This window comes from Leptonychotes weddellii, chromosome 9 (genome assembly GCF_054177405.1).
Source record: "Leptonychotes weddellii isolate Sample4059 chromosome 9, ASM5417740v2, whole genome shotgun sequence".
NCBI classification, from domain to species: domain Eukaryota; kingdom Metazoa; phylum Chordata; class Mammalia; order Carnivora; family Phocidae; genus Leptonychotes; species Leptonychotes weddellii.
This window is the reverse complement of record NC_138377.1, coordinates 86,974,721-86,993,749: the sequence shown is the minus strand read 5'-3', so window position 1 is coordinate 86,993,749 and position 19,029 is coordinate 86,974,721. Positions and strand designations below refer to the sequence as shown.

General features: G+C 48.9%; 1 protein-coding gene across 4 annotated transcripts in view; it reads right to left on the bottom strand.

The window, feature by feature from the left end:
- CGNL1 (cingulin like 1) overlaps positions 1 to 19,029 on the bottom strand; it is a 157,051-nt gene that overhangs the window by 27,063 nt on the left and 110,959 nt on the right. For all 4 annotated transcript variants that reach the window (XM_081831147.1, XM_081831148.1, XM_081831149.1 and 1 more), the window contains 2 exons: positions 5,845 to 6,051; positions 4,886 to 4,990 (listed from right to left, as the gene is read on the bottom strand). In XM_081831147.1, the coding sequence (XP_081687273.1) occupies positions 4,886 to 4,990; positions 5,845 to 6,051 (312 nt within the window). The remainder of the gene's footprint in view (positions 1 to 4,885; positions 4,991 to 5,844; positions 6,052 to 19,029) is intronic.

Here is a 19,029-nt window from a genome sequence, read left to right as displayed (position 1 = left end):
TTAAATGGCTAAGTGCTGCAGCCGCTGGCATAAAGATACCAAGAAGGGGCAGAGCTCAGAAAGAGGCAGCATGACCCAGACGTGGGCTGGATCATCTAGAAAATGGTCTCAGGGGCGCCTGGGTGGCTCAGTCGGTTAAGCGTCTGCCTTCGACTCAGGTCATGGTCCCAGGGTCCTGGGATCGAGTCCCGCATCGGGCTCCCTGCTCAGTGGGAAGCCTGCTTCTCCCTCTCCCACTCCCCCTGCTTGTGTTCCCTCTCTTGCTGTGTCTCTCTCTGTCAAATAAATAAAAATTTAAAAAAAAAGAAAATGGTCTCAGGTACTGAGGGCTGCATGAGTTGCTATAGGTACTGCTTAGGACTTGTGTCCTGTGTCTCCACAGCTGCTGTTACAAGGACAACAGTCTCTATATCTGTACGGTGCTTAACAGTTTACAAGCTGCTGTCACATGCACCAACTCAGGCGTCTTGAAAACACTCCCAAATCACTTGGGGCACTCCTGGTTTGCAAAGCATAGCCAGCCATGCTGCTGGCCGACCCTGTGACCTGGGGCCAAAAAGCCACCCGTGGAGGCCTTCCGGCCCCTCCACTCTGCCAGGCTGAACTGCACTCACAGAACCAGCCAACGCAGCTGGGCTGCTGAAGTTAATTTCTGCGGGAAACCAAGGTCAACAAAAGCTGTTGGGAGAAAAGAAGGTGGTAAAAGGAAGGTAATTAGAAGTTCAGTGTGGAGGCAATTAGCAGGAGTGTGTCCCACCACAGTCCAGCTGGGCACATACCAGAAACAGGGTCACCTCCTGGGATTTGTGTTTGTAGTTGATTTAGTGGTGTTGGGGGCAAAGGGGAGGATGCAGGGTAAGGCAAGCAAGGTCTGGTTCCATGTGTGGGAGAAAACTCTCAGTAACGTATCTCAAAATGTAAATTCCCGAAAAACAACAAAATACAGAGGGAAATGAATGGCTTCCTATAGGATCCAACTCAACCATGCCCCTAGAGACCACCCCCCCACCAGCCTCTCTTTTTCTCCTCCTGGATCCCAATCCCAGAGGCTACAGGCCAGCAGACAAGCCAGCCTTGGCTCCAATCAACCTCCATATGGTGTGTGCATCTCTGCTTCCCCCTTGGCTCAGGCAGGGCGCCCTGCCTGGCCCCGGTCTCCCGTGCCACCGGAGACACGAGACTCACCCACTCTGGGCCTGGGGCCCCGCCAAAACCCCACACACCCCACCCCAACACTCACACATTTGTCTGGAAGAACAGTGTTACTAAATTATTTAAAAAATATTTCTTGTAGCTTGCCTCTATTGCAAGGTAGTAAGATCTGTCAAGGCAGGAAGAGATTTTCCATCTGGGTATGTCTCATAGCCCAGATTCATGATGAGACATATGATAAAAACTCAGTGGCTGGAAATTAATACCTATCCCCAAAAGTGGTCTAAAGACTTTGTATGTCAGAGTCGCCAAGTAAGGATGGGGTGTTCCTTACTTGAAATGCAGATTCTAGCCCCTTGTGATGGAATCACAATTTTCCTTAGACCGGAGCCCACAAATTTAGACTTAAAATTTACCCAGAAAATTCTAACATACTTTAAATTTTAGAGATGCTGTTTAGAATAATGTTCTGCCTCCTCAGTTCCTCCAGAAATGTATTCCAATACACCATTGCTGAGAAAACATGTTCCAAACTCACACAAAAAGAAGCAAACTCCCCATTTTGCAGCTGGGAGTCAGGAGCGAAAGGCTGTTGCTACAGTGACTATATTTCGAAGACCAGCAACATAAACCCATTGACCAAAATACTGGGACAAAAATCGGGGAAAAAATGATCAGTTCAGAGAATAGAAAACACAGTTATTGAATGTATAGTGAGCACCCTTGAGCTTGAAGACCACTGTCTGTTGATGGATGCAGAGCCTTTTACTGTATGACTAAGGAAGGCCCCTGTTAGTCCCTATTAACAATAGCCGAGTGGCAGGTGAGCCCATGGACTTACAGGAATGAGAGGCTTGATCAGACCGAAGCTGGGGGTGACGGCCCCTGAGCTATGGCTGACCCGAATGAATCCTAGGACAAGCAGGCTCCTCTCTGCCCCCGAGGAGGAGAAGCTGTATACTGAAAGGAAAGCTGCAATGAAGCACTGACAAAAATGAACTCATGAGGGGCGCCTGGGTGGCTCAGTCGTTAAGCGTCTGCCTTTGGCTCAGGTCATGATCCCAGGGTCCTGGGATCGAGCCCCGCATCGGGCTCCCTGCTCGGCGGAAAGTCTGCTTCTCCCTCTCCCACTCTCCCTGCTTGTGTTCCCTCTCTCGCTGTGTCTCTCTGTCAAATAAATAAAATCTTTAAAAAAAAAAAAAAAAGAACTCATGAGAACACTTCTCAGGAGTGTTGTCCAGATACCCAAGTTACAGCTTGTGAGAGCAGCTCATGAATGAAAACGCGCTCCCCTTACGCAGCCTCTGTGGGGACACAAGACCGCGTGGGTCCCAGGCAGTTCCCTGCCACAGTACCGGGGCTGCCACGGGGGAAGCTCTAGGGCTCTCTTCTGTCATTTCATGACACGGAAGTCCGACAGGGTGGGAGGGGAAGGCTTACAGAACTTACACATTATCCCTCCCCGAAGGAGAGAATGGTGGCTTCTCCAGAAAGGGTTTCTTCACTTCCCCATCTGCAGAAGCCATTTCTCAAGGGAATCCGACACATCTCTGCCTGAAGGCAGTTCCAGTGGATCTACTCAGCAGTGCCATCCTAACCCCAGCAGCAGGGGTCGAGCAAACCAACAATGGCATCGTTCTATCCCACTGCCACTTTCTGAGTCCTAATAAATCAGACCTAAGTTCACGTGGCCTTCGGCTACTGTGTCAAGGAAAAGTTATCATGCATGAAGATGCCACAGACTGCTAAAGGTACAAAGACTCTGAAATATAAAATGCCATGTGGGGACTAAAAAACAAAAACAAGTTACTCTTTCCTCCTCCTCGAAGAGTTAAGTTCGCTTTCGGTTGCCAGCTTTGGGAAGGGAGGCATGCGGAAAGTCATCGAACCGGCTCTCTGGTTCCCGATTTGACAGAAAACCCAGCATCTGAGAGCCATGGTGCATTGTGCAGGGGACTCCTTCTGAGACCGGCTACCTGAGAGAACCGCGGGGAGGTTGCCGGGCCTTCTTGAGTGTCTTCCCGAGAGCGCTGCTGGTGGTTGGCACGGCCACATACCGCCCCAGGCCTTCATGCGCCAGCCAGCCCGGCACCACGGGGCAAACAGGCCCGAACACCCGGGAACAGGTCAGGGATCATTTCCCAGGCGGGGCGAGGCTAGCAACCCGGAGGTGGGGTGGGTGGGGATTACATTAAGATCTTTAGGCCTTGAGGTCATCACCCGCTCTCCCTCTGCCGAAGCAACCCGGAGCTGCAGATCCACAGCTAGTACACTACTTCCTTCTGTGTGAAATGTTCTGGTTTGACCTAAAGATGATAAAGACGGACAGCGTGTAATAGCTGCACCCAGCACTTGGTATGGACGTGACACGAAGGTGCAGACTTTTGTCCCTGTAGAGTAGAAATGCTTTCCCTCTCTTCCTGCCCCCAGCTAGCTCTCCCGGTGGAACCCTGCACCTCAGCGGCTGGCCGTCGTCAGCACGAGGCTTCAAGAGCAGCACGCTGAGCCTGCCGTCCACGCCAAACTAACCAAACCAGAGTTTGTAACAAAGAGGAAGGAAGGATGGAAGGGAGGGAAGGAGGGAGGGGAGAGAAAGAGGGAAAGAAGTCCAAAGTGAGGACAGTCAGACACCAAACTCAGGAGAAAAGAGGGCTTTACTGTCTGCAAAAACAAGGTCTTTGTCCAAAGCTGGAGAGAAGGCACAGACCTCCGCTCTGGGGGTGATGGCCCCTGGCTACGGCTGACCTGAAGTGAATCCTAGCACAAGCAGGCTCTCTCTGCCCCGGAGGAGGGGAAGCTGTATACTGAAAGGAAAGCTGCAATTAGGCATTAGGCAGATTTACAAACCTGAACCCTGACTGCTCTGTCAGCCCCTAACACATTTCATATGTCCCTTCCCCACCCAATGGTCCTCATGGAAAACGTTAACAATGTCCTCTTTGACAGCTGCTCAAAATCACTGCCTTTGGCCTCCTCAGAAACGGCCTGAGGAATGCTTGGTGCTGGTTCTTTAAAACCCAGAGCAGGTAGAAGGACATACCTGGATCCCACTGAGGTCGCTCTGCAAACTCATTTTAGAGCTTCACTGCAGACATTTTTTTTTTTTAAGAATGTACTTCCTACAATCTTTCTAACCTTCAAATGGGAAAACCTAATTTTCTAAGAATCTACTGATTTCGAATACAGATAGCTATCTAGTTTTAAAAAAAAAAAAACACCCGACTTCCTCCTGCTTTTAATAGCCGTCCTGAAGGACTACACTCTGCGGAGTATATTTGCCCAGAGGAGAAAGGAAATTGGCTTCTGCCAGAGAGCTGACTCCACACTGCCTCGGGGACCGATCCTGCCAGCTTTCTCACACAATTCATATTTTATCTTTGGAAAGCTGTCAAGCTCTTTACTGTCTACACCAGGATTTCTCCACCTCGGCACCACTGCCATTTGGGGCCAGATAATTCATTGCTGTGGGGGCTGTCCCATCCCTGGCCTCTGCCCACTCGATGCGAGGAGCATGTCCCTGGCTGTGACAACCAAAAATGTCACCAGACATTGCCAGATGTCCCCCAGTTAAGAACCACTGGTGGTCTAGATGGAGGGTCTGAAGCCCAGTGTGGTTCTTACTATGCAAGGAGCTCGCTGGGAGGAGAGGACCAGTGGCGATCTGTCCACGTCTCACCAATTTTGCTTCTCAGGCTTCTTCTATGAGGAATAAAGACAACAGCTCTATGTTTACCTGCACATCTTCCAGCTCACTCTCCAGGGTCCTTCTGGCTGATGTGGCTTCTCTTTCTTCCTTTCTTGCCTGCACAAGGGCCTCCTCTAATTGCCGGCTCTCTCTCTACAATGACACACAAGGTCAGAGTGCACGCGGATGCGTGTTGTGTCTAGGAAGCGGGCTCGGGGGCATGAAGGGAAGGCGGGAGACATCCAAGGACGCAGCCAGCGGTGGACCCAAGGTGGCACAGAGCAGGTATGCTCTTAGACATGTGTGCCTGTCTGCAGTTCCCTATTTAGCCAGACGTGAAAGTGCGAATCATCCGGCATGACTGAAAATACATATCCAGCCTCCCCCCTGCAGCTTTGGAAAGAGCAGGTATGGAATGGACTCAGGCACACGGAGTTTTGGGAAAGGTTTCCAGGTGATTCTGATCGAGGAGTATTTTGGGAAGCCCTGTTGGAACACATCTCCCTTTACAATGCTTCTGTCCCCTCTTCTATGGTCAGTGTGAGCTCTCATTGCCCCCTCCATGTGCGTGTCTCTTGCTAACAGCCTCCCGCTTCTAGAGATCTGGCAAACTAGATAATCGGTTAAAACTGGTGGGGCTTCAAAATCCGTCAACTATGTGTTAAAGAAGAAAAAAATCGCCATGCGTGAGAACGGGTCTGATAAGGTGGCCTCTGCCCGGTGCCAAAAAGCTGAGGGCGCCTGACGTCTGGTTGAGCGGGGACGCCTGTGTTTCCCACCCTGACTTCATCGGCCCCGTTCCCACCTTCCTGACAAGCTCATCTCCTCAGTATGCCCTCATAGAGGAACAGCAGAAGCGGCTGGTGGAGAGGATACAGTCAGCACTGCCTTCAGCTTTCCTGCTAAATTATGATAGTAAATCTCCTTCCGCTTCCAAAGCCACAGACACAGGAAAAAAGAAGGACCCGCGGCTGCCAGGCCTGGGCTGGGGGCCCGGCGAGCCTTACCTCGCCCTTCTTGAGCATTTCCTTTGCTTTGGCCTCATCGCCTTTCATGTCAGCAATCTGCCTCTGAAGCCGAGCGACGCTCTGCTCCAGCTCTGCGGTGCTTTCCCGCAGCTTCTCATTCTCCTCCTGCAGCGCCTTCACGTGCATTTCAGCTCCCAGCTGGCTCTGCTCTGAAGTGTTGCTCCGACTGGCCAGGACCTCGACATTCTGTTAAAAACACGGAGCGGGTGAGCGTGGGAGCTGCTGTCAAGGGGCCGCCCCCAGCTTCGAGCATGGCTGACCTTTATTAAAAACCCGCGATGTGCCAGGCGCCGTGCGAAGCCAGGGATGGACATGCTATAGCCTGGAGGCCAAGTCCAGCACGCCACCTGTTATTAAAAATAAAGTGTTCGGGGAGCATCGCCACGCGCGCTGGTGAGCACACCAGCTTTCGAGCTACACAGCGGAGCGGGGAGTGGCCGATGCCTGTGAGGGAAGGCCCCCCTGGTGCTGCAAAGCCTAGAATATTCACTCCCTAGCTTTTCCCAGAAAAACTTTGTCATCCCTTGCCTGTACTAAATCTTTAACATGGGATTTCAAGCTTTTAACGACTCTTGGAGGTGGGTACTATTCTTAACACTGTTTTTAAAGACAAAGAAACTGAGACTTGGGTAGATAAGGAACTTGTCCAAGGTCACTTAGGAGCAAGTGCATTTGGGCAGACGGACTCCAGAACCTGTTCTTGTAAGCACTGCCTTCGGCCCGAGTCCACATCCCTGACCCCTCGCCAAGTGCGGGGCCCCTTAATGGAAGTTCTGGATGAAGGACAGTTCCTGTTTACAGATTTTTTTAATGTCCAATACAAAGCAGAAATTAAAATTCACTTAAATTGTGATAGAGTTCCTAGTGCAAGCTCTGGGCGCCATCTTCTGAAAATGAGCTCCATGCTGCACAAAATTCCTAACAGAAAGGCATGGTGACAAGTACAGTGTGGTTATTGCTAATTCCAGATGTACCATGGGCGCTTTTTTTTTTTTGGCTCAGCAACGTGAAGTGATGATAAGTGGCCTTGTCCAGAATTCCACTTCTCCCAGAAGATCTCTCGCCTTCCATTGCTCCACTACTACAAAGATGCTAATGTCAGCAAATCGGATGCTCACGGAACACCCCTGCAGATGCCTGCAAGGAAGGGAAGGCCCAGGGAGGGCAAGCTTTGGCTTTGAAGGTTATGTCATGGCCCCATGGGAGAACTATCTGCCGGAATTGCTTATTTGCTTGCATAGCCTTACAGAAAGATCTTTAAATCTCTTAACAGTACAATAATATGTATTATCCTGAACTTAACCGATCAGAGAGTTTCAGAAAACAGAGCATCTTTTCAAACCCAAATGTTTAATTCTATACATCTGGGAACACCCATCACGTCAAGCTACTGGGTCAGAACACGGTTAGCTGCCATTGCAAAGGAGAAAACTAAAGGGCCAACCACTAGGACTCCTCAGGACCCACTTGGGTATCCTCTCCTACCGAAAACAGCAAGATGAACAAGGAGAAATAGTGTGGTTGAAAGCATGAGTAAGGATCCAAAGAATCCAATAACTGGTCAGACCAGGGAAGGAAAAAGAAAAGTCTAGATTGCCCATTCCTGCCCTAACTTTCCCATTAAAATATGAGACTACAAAGCTAGAGTTATAAGACAGTGTGGCACTGACATGAGGATACACATACAATTCAGTGGGACAGAACTGAGAGCCCCCAAGCAAATCCAACATTTATAGTCGATTGATTTTCAACAAGGGCGCCAAGAAAATTCGATGGACAAAGAAGAGTCTTCAGCAAAGGGTGTTGGGACAACTTGATATGCACAGGCAAAAAGATGAAATCAGCCCCCTTCCTTACAACATACACAAAACTAACTCAAAATGGATCAGAGAATGAGAGAAAATAGTTATAAATCCTACATCTGTTAAAGGACCCATATCTAGAATATATAAAAAATTCTTCAATAATAAAAAGAAACCCCAATTAAAAAACGGGCAAAGAGGGGCGCCTGGGTGGCTCAGTTGGTTAAGCGTCAGACTCCTGATTTCAATTCAGGTCATGAAATTAAGCCCTGGGTCAGGCTCTGTGCTGGGCGTGGAGCCTGCTTAAGATTCTCTCTCTCTACCACCTCTGCCCCCCCACACCCCCTGCTCCCACTCGCATATGCAGTCTCTCTCTCTCTCTCTCAAAATAAGGGGGGGGCAAAAGATCTGAGTAGACCCCTTTCCAAAGAAGATCCACAGAAGTCCTACAAGCACATGAAAAGATGCTCAATATCATTAGTTATCAGGGAAATGCAGATCAAAGCCATAATGAAATGCAAATCAAAACCACTCTGCACTCACCAGGATGGTTATAATCAGGAAGATAATAGCAACAGTTGAGGATGCTATAGAGAACTCAGAACCCTTATACATTGCTGGTGCGAATGCGAAACGGTGCCCCCACTTTGGAAAACAGTTTGGCAGTTCCCCACAAAGTTGAACAGAGTTACATGACCCAGCAATTTCACTCTTCAGTGTATACCTAAGCGAAAGGAAAACATACGGCCACACAAAAACTTGCACAAAACCTCACAGCAGCATTATTCCTGATAGCCAAAGAACGGAAATAACCCAACTGTCCATCGACGGATGAATGGGCAAACAAAATGTGGTATATCCATGCAATGGATTATTTGGCTCAAAAACAGAATGAGGTCCTGATCCATGCTACAACATGGATGAATCTTGAAAATGTTATGCTTAAGTGAGAGAAGCCAGTCACAAAAGCCCACATGTTGCCATTTATACGAAATGTCCAAACTAGGCACATCTACAGAAACACAAAGAAGATCAGGGGGTGCATGGGGCTGAGGGTGATGAAAATGTCCTAAAACTGACAGTGGTAATGGTTGTGCAACTCTAGGAACATACTAAAAACCATGGGATTGTGCACTTAAAACAGGTGAATTGTATGTCACACAAATTATGTCTCACTACAGCCAAGAGAAGACAAAGGAAACCGGGACGCCGAGTCAGGGCAGAGGGGAGAGGCGAGGCGTCGACCTCAGTGGTCTGAGGTCGGCCGAGACACCAGGGAGAGGAAAAGCAGGCTACAGATACCCGCCTAGATGCTCTGGTGAAGTGAAGAACACACAACGTGCTGACACTGCTCTTTTGTTCACCCAGAAATCTCAGGAAGAACGAGGCCACTGAAAACCGGATCTGGTTTAACCTGAATTTGGGCCTCACTGGCCCCCTGACACGCTAGATAAAGGACCTCGCACTGTGTTTTGATGTCTAGGACTTGGTATACTCTCCGTTTGCAAGTCGCAGAGGCACCTCCTGAGTCCTGAGGGATTGCATGCCGGGCGGATTGGCCAGGCAAGTGAATGGCTGAGCTGGGGGCTGGCAGGGCTCTGCGGCCTTGCTAGCCTTCAGTAACACAGGCTGGGTGTGACTCCAGGGAGCCTGCACGGGTGGAGACGTCGAGTCCTGTTTTGACTATCTGTAAATGATAGTATATTCTTCTCTGTGTCTTCATAGGGTGGCAGACATTATGTTTATAAATAAATTTATCTTAACCCTCTGTTGGCACACTTTTCCAGAACCCCTCCCCGTCCCTGAACCGCCCCCCCCACACACCCAAGCCCCTATTTTATATCAAGTCCACAGGCCAAACTTCCTTTTCCTGCAACCATACCCGATTCCCAGCATATCCCTTTGTTCAAGGCAAGTCCTACCTGACTTCTCAGCGAAGAAAACAAAACGGTTCTCGAGGACCTTCAAATCCCCCCTTCCAACTCTGAACCTTGACCTAAGCATCATCTTTTCCAAATGCTTACGCTTGTATCTCAGGAATGTGGTGAAGGGCAGCAGAACTCTACCGGGCCCAGAGCTGGTAAGGACCGACTTAGAGGTCACTGGAGACAGGACTGCTGACCTCGCTGAAGTTGCTGGGACCATGTTTCTCTGATCCTTTGATCTTAAGTCCTGTCTGTCGTAACAAGATTGCAGAGGCTGTTACAGCATCAATAAAACTAAGGAGCGCATGGTCTCTAAAGATTCATTTAGCCGTATCACATCACCAAGGTAATATCTACTTTTAAAAGAATCGTATGGATTTACTTCTCAGTATTTTAACTACTGTTCATTCCTGCAAGCAGTCACACAGTGTCAACAAAAACCAGCTCTAATTCCTCTGCCGCTCCAAAAGGTTGGAAGCACCTTGCAGTCATCACCACAAGGGCAAAAGTAGCAGATGTGCTATGTTCTATTGTTGGTCAAGACTGGACCATCCCTTAAAATTGCACTGAGATCATTTCTTCACCTTTCAGCCGGCCGAGGTCAGAAGGCAGGTGGGTAAGGTGTAAGTGGTGTAAGGGATCATAGGACCCCCCCACCCCCCCGCCACTGCTGGGTGGGGGGTGGGTGCTGGAAACTGGTATGAGGTCCTGGGGGGCAATGTGGTAGTATCAATCAAAATTATAATGTCCATTCCCTGTGACCCCACACCTTCTCTTCTCGCACTTGTCCTACATGTGTGCAAAATGCCATATAAACAAGATGATGAACGGCAGCATTATAATAGCAAAAGATTGAAGTGAACTAAATGCAACCGGTGGGGCATTTGTTAAACGTTACATGAGTTCAGTGATAACCTGTGCGACCGAAAAACTAAAGGAACAAGAAAGCAAGGAAAATGCAAGGGAGAGAATGGTACCCATAGAAGGGAGGTCTGTATAAAAGAAAAGCAACAGGAGATAGACAGGTCATTACCTGACTCCCTGAGAAACAGGTAACACTGGCTGGCTGTGAGGAAGGGAAGGAGGGTTATGGAAAGAAGGAGAGGGACGCTTTCCATGGCAAACCCTCCTGTAACTCTTGAACTATGGAAATTCAAGAGATACGACATCTTTTTTAAATAAATACACATTTTCTTTGAAAAGACTATCAATGCCCACAGGCACCTGGGGGACAACCACCTCCCCAGCCCAGCTCTCGCCTCCTCCAGCCGCTAGGAACCCTTCCCCAGCACATTTGCAGATGCTTCTGGGCCATGAAAGATAGCAGAGCCGGAGCCCTGGGGTGCAGCTGTACAAACAGCCTAGCGCCAACGAGATCTCCCACGCGGGTTTACATAGCTAAGAAATTCCTTTTCACCACATACAGCTGGGAGAGTGCAAAAAGGCCCAGATGGCCCAGGACTTGCACTTATGGGAGCATGTCTCCAAAATTTCCACCCGGCAACCCGAAGGCAGAGAAGTCCAATGTGGGCTGATGAGAGACATCCAAGGGGCTGTGGAGAACGGCTTTTCAAGGTTTGGGTTTTTCCAACAAAACTGCATGTATATATTTTGCATTTGACACCACGATATTTTTCATTCTACTCCATGTCTCTTTTTATATTAAGATACGGTGCCCTTGGTGCTCTGGAAGACGGACCACTTCTCCCCTGCAGCTGTGCCAAGTACGCTCCCCCTCAACTACCCAGTACCCAGTACACGCATGCCTACCTCAACCCGCGTAACACAGACGTAAATCATCTCAAGGATGGAATTCTCAGGAAGGAGCAGGGGGCTCTCCAGTCAGTCGGCCAGATCAGACTCAAATCCAGGCTGTGCCCATTTCCAGTGTCTTTTGCTGGAAAGTGTCTTTTGGCCTCATAGAGCTTTACTTCCCTCACTTGGAAAAGGTGGATGAAGTTCCCCCCCTGGTACACTGTGGTCAACATCTAGGCAAGAGTCCTCACCATTACCAAGAATTACCAAGCCAACGAAACCCACATATGTTTCCCCAAGGGCAGGACTTGGCACAGTTCACTTACTGTGGTTCTAAATCCTCCAACTTGGCTTCAGACCACAACCTGCACATTTTGGGCAGCTAAATGTCAAGCCTACATTTCTCCAAAGAGAAACCCGAGATCTTCCAATGGTCTTTCCAGGACAACTGCACTGCACAAATTAGATGACCCCCATCTCATTCCAAGGGCAAATCAGGTTTCTTGGTTGGCTAATTCATTAAAAGTTTAAACATCATTTCCCAGTCAAGGAAGGTCTGCTAAACTGATGGCAACTAAGGAAATTTTTCCAAAATAGACAAACAGCATGTTTCAACGTCCTGAATTTCCACTACTTCCAAAATACTTGACTTTTAAGTGCCCCAATTACTCTTAAAAGGGGAGGAGAGGATATAATTGTATCACCAAAAAAAAAAAAAAAAAGCAAAATCCCAGTCTTTGCCAAGTACCACCATTCACTGAAAATAATGACTCGCTATTATAAGTTGACCCATTTTCATGAGTTAATGCCCACATTTAGAAATGCTCACACTGTCCCCTGGAGCCAGAGGAAACTTTTATCCATGACGAGCACAAAATTCCCAAACAGCAGCAGAAAAAGCCAGGCCTGCGTGTTTTTTTTCTGATCCAAAGGGGCTGATGCACTTTCCTTTGCAGGAGCACAGACACCTCGGACGGGTTCGCTCCTGGCTTGGCCACAGACCCAACACGTGGCCAGATGGGGCTTTACTAATTAACAAGGCCTCCGCCACAGCCAGCTTTTGTTTCTTTTCTGTCTCCCTGTTTTGCTGAATGAGTGAAAACAGCTGAGGCGTGGAGGCCGGGAGTCCAGGCAATGGAATGTGGGTCTGTCAGTTCCACGTCACTGGCCGCCCCCACACTCCCGTGTGTTGAGGCTGCAGGACCTCAGCTGACGGCTACCAGAGTGGCCCATGGGTCAGGCCATCTGCTGGGAGCTTCCTGCCTTTTCACCAGCACAGCTGTGGATGCCACTTTCACCTCCCCAGGGAGGACCTGGGTCACAATTAGGAGTCCCTTTCTCAGTTTGAATTATAGAGAACCAGGTCCCCTGTATGGTGTCCTCAGCTTCCCCCTCACCTGAGCAACAGTAAACTATTTAGGAATAGAAACAGCATAAGCTGTAGTCATAAGCCGCTCACTTCATCTCTTTCCCTCGCTGTCTATGAATTTCATTGGCATAAAGCCTCCAAGCCAGGACTTCTCACACTTGACTGAGCCTCGGACTCACCTGGGGGTCTGGTTAAACGCTCACCCTGACTAGGGAAGCCTGGGACTCTGCATTTCTAACAAGCTCCCAGTGGATGCCAAAGATGCTGGCCTGTGGGTCTCACTCTGAATGGTGAGGCCAAGACAGAGGAGAGGCTGTTGTGACCTCGGGGCCTATCTGCGGAGGCCCACAGCGGAGGCCCCAACTGTTCAAGTCCTTTATGCTTCCTGGCCTGACTCCAGTGCCCAGAGTGGGGTGTCAAGTGGCTTGGACGTGACCACAGGCTTTGCAGCCTGCCCACACTGGGACCTATGCAAACCTCTGACCCCTCTGAGCTCAGTTCACACCATTAAAGAAGTGTAACAGGTAACATTAGCTCTGAATAGGTCAGAAAATTAAAACAAAAGAAGATAAGAGATAAAGACACTTGAAAAAGCTGACATCCCTGCACTCCTGTAAAGTGATGGGGTTTCCCTTCCTTTCTGACTCTGCTTACTTAACCATTTTTTGGTCACGGTGGGGTTGAGCCACTGAAAAACATCATCTCTTAAATCCCTACTCTACATCAGAATTTCCAGAAATTCTCTCACTACATTTCCCAAATGCCAACACCATTCCTTCCCAACGTATCTGCAGCTCAGAACTGAATCGGTTATACTGTTGGAATTCCCCGTGAGCTTTGTTTGTGTTTTGACAAGGGGGCAGCATACGAGTGAGACAGGAATCAGCGAGGAAGTAGAGGGTGCTCATCACCAAAACCCCAAATATCTTCAAGGGAGAGTTGATTCTAACACCAAGCACAGTGGTTGGAAGATAGGGATTCTGGACCAGACTCGGCTAATTATTCACTGTGTGAGGACTTCAGGCCTGCAGTTGGCGCCTCTGTTCACGAACTGGTCTCATTCCAGTGTCCTGCCGGCTCTCACAGTCTGGGATTCTAGAATGAACTTGAAGAAACTGAGGCGATATCAGGCAATCATGGAATTAAAGAATTCCAGAGGTTTTACTCTTTTAACATCATGCTTAAATTTCATTTTTTCAAATGCTGTCAGCTAATCTCAGATCCTTTTTACCGTTGTCCCTACCCTGGCTTCTGGAAGTGAGGACTCTTATCCAAAGGCAGGCAACTTCTGGCCACCGAGCAGAACAAAGTGTCACTTAACTGCCTTGACTCACCGAGTTTAAATGTATTATACTTAAAGAAGATGCTGTTTACATCCTATTTTTCTCTCTGCCCTGGTGGTAGTTTTCCTGCTTACCAAACCACCTGAAAGATACTCCCTTTCAACAGATTCAATTACCCAATTTTCTCTATGTAACTCCGTGATTACAAAGGTTAAAAATATACCTGGTTTTCTTCACAATATTCTTGTGAAGTAAGTCAATATAACCCTCTTTAAATAGTTAAGAAACCTGCAAGATTTGCTCTCAGAGTGGCCTGTCATTCAGACACAGGTCCCAGACAAAAGTTATGCTAATAAAATACCTCACATTCACTCACAGAATGCATTTGACATAGGTTCTCATTTAAGCCACACAATCAACCTAGAGAGATACCCAAGATGAAGATAAAAACACCTATGATAAACATACTCTGCCCCTAAATAGGTCAAGTGCTTTTCCCAAAAAGCTACATGCTCAACAGCTCAGGCTTTGACATATGGTACGATTCCATTGATATGAAATGACCAGAACAGGCAAATCCATAGAGAAAGAGAGTAGACTAGTGGTTGCCAAGGGACCAGGGAAGGGGAAATTCGGATGATGTAAGGGGCTTGCTATCATTTGGGGGTGATGGACATGCTTTGGACTTGGCAAGTAGCGACACCTGTCCGACCTTGTGAATACATAAACACCACGAACTGTACATTCTAAAAGAGTGAAAATAGTGAATTTTATGCTAGGTGAATGACACCTTAATAAAAACAAATGAGAAAAGAGTTCCGGCCTTGGCATCAGCTCCCCTTGTTCCTCTCGAAGCCTCGGTTTTCCTGTTGTTCTAATCATGAAGGGGGACATTGCACCAAGCACAGAGCAATGGTCGGGGCGCACGGTAAGAACTCGATCGATGACAGCTGCATATTAAGGTCAGGTAGCCCAAAGTCACACGACCAGGACTCATATCTAGCTCCGAATTCCTGTCTCTGATCTCTGCTGCCTGCTTCTAGGTTCTTCTGAGTAGAGCAGCAGCTTCATTCATCCAGAGAAAGGAAAAGGAAGATCCACACCTGGCAATTGGGGGGTTTGGCAATGTCCACACACTCACCCTGACTTAAAGGGGGTGGGGAGGAGAAAGGAATATGCAATTATATCAGGAAAACAGTCAAGGGCTTCTCTAAAACAGCCTTAGGCTACACTTTTATTTTTTTATTTTTTAAGATTTTATTTATTTATTTGAGAGAGCGAGAGAGAGAGCGAGAGAGAGCAAGAGCACAAGCAGGGGGGATGGGCAGAGGGAGAAGCAGGCTCCCCACTGAGCAGGGAGCCCGATGTGGGGCTGGATCCCAGGACCCTGGGATCATGACCTGAACCAAAGGCAGATGCTTAACCAACTGAGCCACCCAGGCGCCCCAGGCTACAGACTTTTAATTATGCTTTTGCCTTTATTCTTCTTTTACACCATTCCTTAAAAAGTTCTTACAAAAATTTCTCCAGTGTCCCTGGGTCCTCTCAGTTTTCAGGAGATAAAAGGACCCTCACGTCATATTTATAAGACGCCACTTCCCTCACCCTGAGGGCGGCTGTCTAAGCTGACCTTGTAACCAGCATGTAGCAGTTCTTGTTTATGGAACCCAACATCCTCCCGCGGTGTGGCTGGCCCTTCAAGAAGCTGCCTGCTAGCCGGCAGGACTCCACCCAGACAATGCCATGCATCCAGAGTTCTGCGTCACCAGGAAAATATTGGGGGGTAGGGGCAGGAAAAAAGCACGGGTTAGACGCCCAGTTACTTCTGTCACCGATAGGCCTGACAGCTTTCCAAATGGTTAAAATCAGCTCGCTGTCAGCACACACGTGCCCAACAGGTTGAACAGGATTTTTGGAGAGAGAAGATAAATAAGCAGGTTCTCCAGAGCATTGCCTATGGGGGAGTTATGGGGACCCCTCCAAGATAAACCAAAGGCTCAATCTAGAAGCCAACAATTCCTAATTGAGTTCACAGTTCTATACTGTTCCCTTCCCAGAAATCTTGTTACTGTGAAAGCTGAGCCTTCAACTTTCCCATTTTGCTGCTACCGTATTTTCTATACATACTGAAAGGATTAATCCTAAGTTGTAGAAATCACGCCATTTAAAAATTTTAAATAAAAATTGTTAGACAAAGAACTCTCAATCCAATGACCAATCCCATTAGGGCCTCTTTGCACCCCCAAGCTAGACCAAATTTCCATGCAGAAAATTGTCTCCTTTGTCCCCCACTTCCGCAGCTGCAGGGATAAAGCCAACAGGGGCAGAAGAAAGAAAAGCAGGACTAGCTGGACCAAAACTCTCCCCAAGCTTTAAGGCTGGTTCCCACAATAGCCGGGATTAAGACATAAGACAAGGATGACCTTCATTGATTTCCTCCTTCAAAGATGTTGGCTGTTTCCTGGGACAGAGCTGAGCAGACTGAGCTCCTATAAAGCCCACGCAGGGTCCCCAGGTCCCTCGCTGCAGGCCAGCCTGCTGGGGTCGGCAGCCAGCTCTGACAAGCAGAGGGAGCAGGGCCAAAAAGAGGAACGGCCTAATCCAGGTAGGGTCACCTGCCCACTTGGGAGGTTTGGCTCCAGTAACAATTTCTCTGAATCACAGTTTGGTTTTCTTAAAAGCAGGGGTGGTATTACAGATCCATTCACTGTACGGATCAGGGAAAATGAAAAATAATGGGGCCAAGTGTCAAAACACTAGTCACTGTATAAATAGCAGTGTCCAGGAAAGAATGAGTATGTACCACCCAGAAGTTATAGAACATAAATCACAGATTGCCTTTGAGACAGAGGCTTGAAGGAGGCGTGGCGAGTTTCTGGCCTCCTTCCCCTTGGACCAGTTGTTTCTGAGCCTTGGCTGCTGGCACGACTCTCACTCGGTCCCAGACTAAAGAGAGAACAAAATATCACCTTTCCTGTCAGGGAGCTGGCCAGGTCTAAGCTCTAAGCGCCACTTACTGATCCCCATACGCCCCTCCCACTGCTGCAGCAGTCATGGGCCTGGGTCTCCCAGGAACTCTGATGAGCAAAGCAACCTCCACCCACACCCTGCCATGACCCCCATGAGGAATGTAATGTGAGCAAGAAATAGTCTTTTCTTAGTTAAGCCACTGAGATGTGGTTATTGCGACATAACCTAGCCTATCACGTCATGGAAAGCCCTACTACTTACAGGTTCAGCCCATCCACCTCCAGTCCCCTGAGAACAAAACTTTGAGTGTAGTGCAAGCTTCATCCCAAAGAGCCTGTGGGGCTGTCACAAGGAAAGAGCATGGGCTTCCGGAGTCAGGCAGACTTGGGTTCAAATCTTGACCCTGCCACCTACTGGCCATGGGACTCTGAGCCAGTCCATTACCCCTGAACTGAGTTGAAATGTTTTTCAACTTTGAAATGCCAATTACATGACCCAGCACACAAGGTCCTGGTGGGGATCAAAGGTAATGAATGTGAAGTACGTAGCATGTGGCCAGGCATGAACTATGCACTAAAGAAACAGCAGAGAGGGGCACCTGGGTGGCTCAGATGGTTAAGCGTCTGCCTTCGGCTCAGGTCATGATCTCAGGGTCCTGGGATTGAGTCCCACATCGGGCTCCTTGCTAAGCAGGAGCTTAGCACAAAGATGCTTCTCCCTCTGCCTGCCACTCCCCCTGCTTGTACTCTCCCTCTCTCTCTGGCAAATAAATAAAATAAAATAAGAAAATAGAAGAAAGAAAAGAAAAGAAAGAAAGAAAAACAGCAGAGAATGCAGTGACCCGCACACCATCATCTCCGCCCTATTCTGACCACTTACTAGCTGTGGACTGGAGCCTCTGACCCCTGCTCTGTGAAAAGGGGGAGTAGTGCTGTGTCCGCTCTCAGGGTGGCCGCAAGGGCTCGGTGTGAGCGTGTCTGCGGGAGCAGGCAGCAGGATGCCCGCGCCACGGTGGCAGCCACTTACAAAGTGAGAATACCCCACCTTCCTCCAGACCACATACTTTATCCAGCCTGTCCTGAGGGAGCCCTAGTGCACCAAGGGCCAGAGAGGCTGCGTCCCCGGGTGCATGGAGGGCCCAGTCCTTGACTGGCCTGCCCTGGACTCCCGACTGCTCTCCGGGCCCCGTCCGATCAGAAGCCTCCTCCCCCAGCCCCAGCCAACTCACCGGTTGCCATTTACTGGACCATAAGCACTGCTTCTGTTAGGGACTCTGAACTTGGGGACCCACACACCAAACTGCCCCTGAGATTCCCCCACCAGCCCAGGTGACCTATGAATTTGAGAAGCCCCCTTGAATATTATCCACGAAGATCTGGCCCCTGGCCAGGGGAGGTCCCTCACCAGGGCTCCTACTGATCTACCACTGAGGATTCGGAGAGCGAGCCTGGCGGGCCCTCCCAGCTTGAGCGTTAATAGTTACAGCGCTCTAGCGAGGCTCTGAGGGTAACTGAACACACAGCCAGGAAAATCTGCCATTTGCCACCAGAGCCCTGGCCAAACACTCAGAGCGTCCTGAGCTGTGTGCCCATGGATGGTGACTTAATGAAATGCTATCATGGGTCCTGACGACATCCGACATCCCAAATGCTCACAAAGCTCGGAGAGTGACCTGTGTGGAAGGAATGCTAGAGGCAGGATGGAGCCAGCAGCCTGGTCCCGAGGCAGCCCCTCACGTGCTGTTCGACCTGAGGCAAGGCACAACCTCTCTGAGCCTCCTTTCCACAGCCATCAAATGTCTGGGCACAAGGGAATCCAATTAAGGATTTAAGCATGCACAACTGAGGGTCTACGCTGGATAACTATACAAGTCGTATGGGGCACAGTGCCATTCTTAAGAGTTTGAAGTGCCACTGGGTATTTACCCCAAAGATACAAATGTAGGGATCCGAAGGGGTACATGCACCCCGATGTTTATAGCAGCAATGTCCACAATAGCCAAACTATGGAAAGAGCCAAGATGTCCATCAACAGATGAATGGATAAAGAAGATGTGGTAT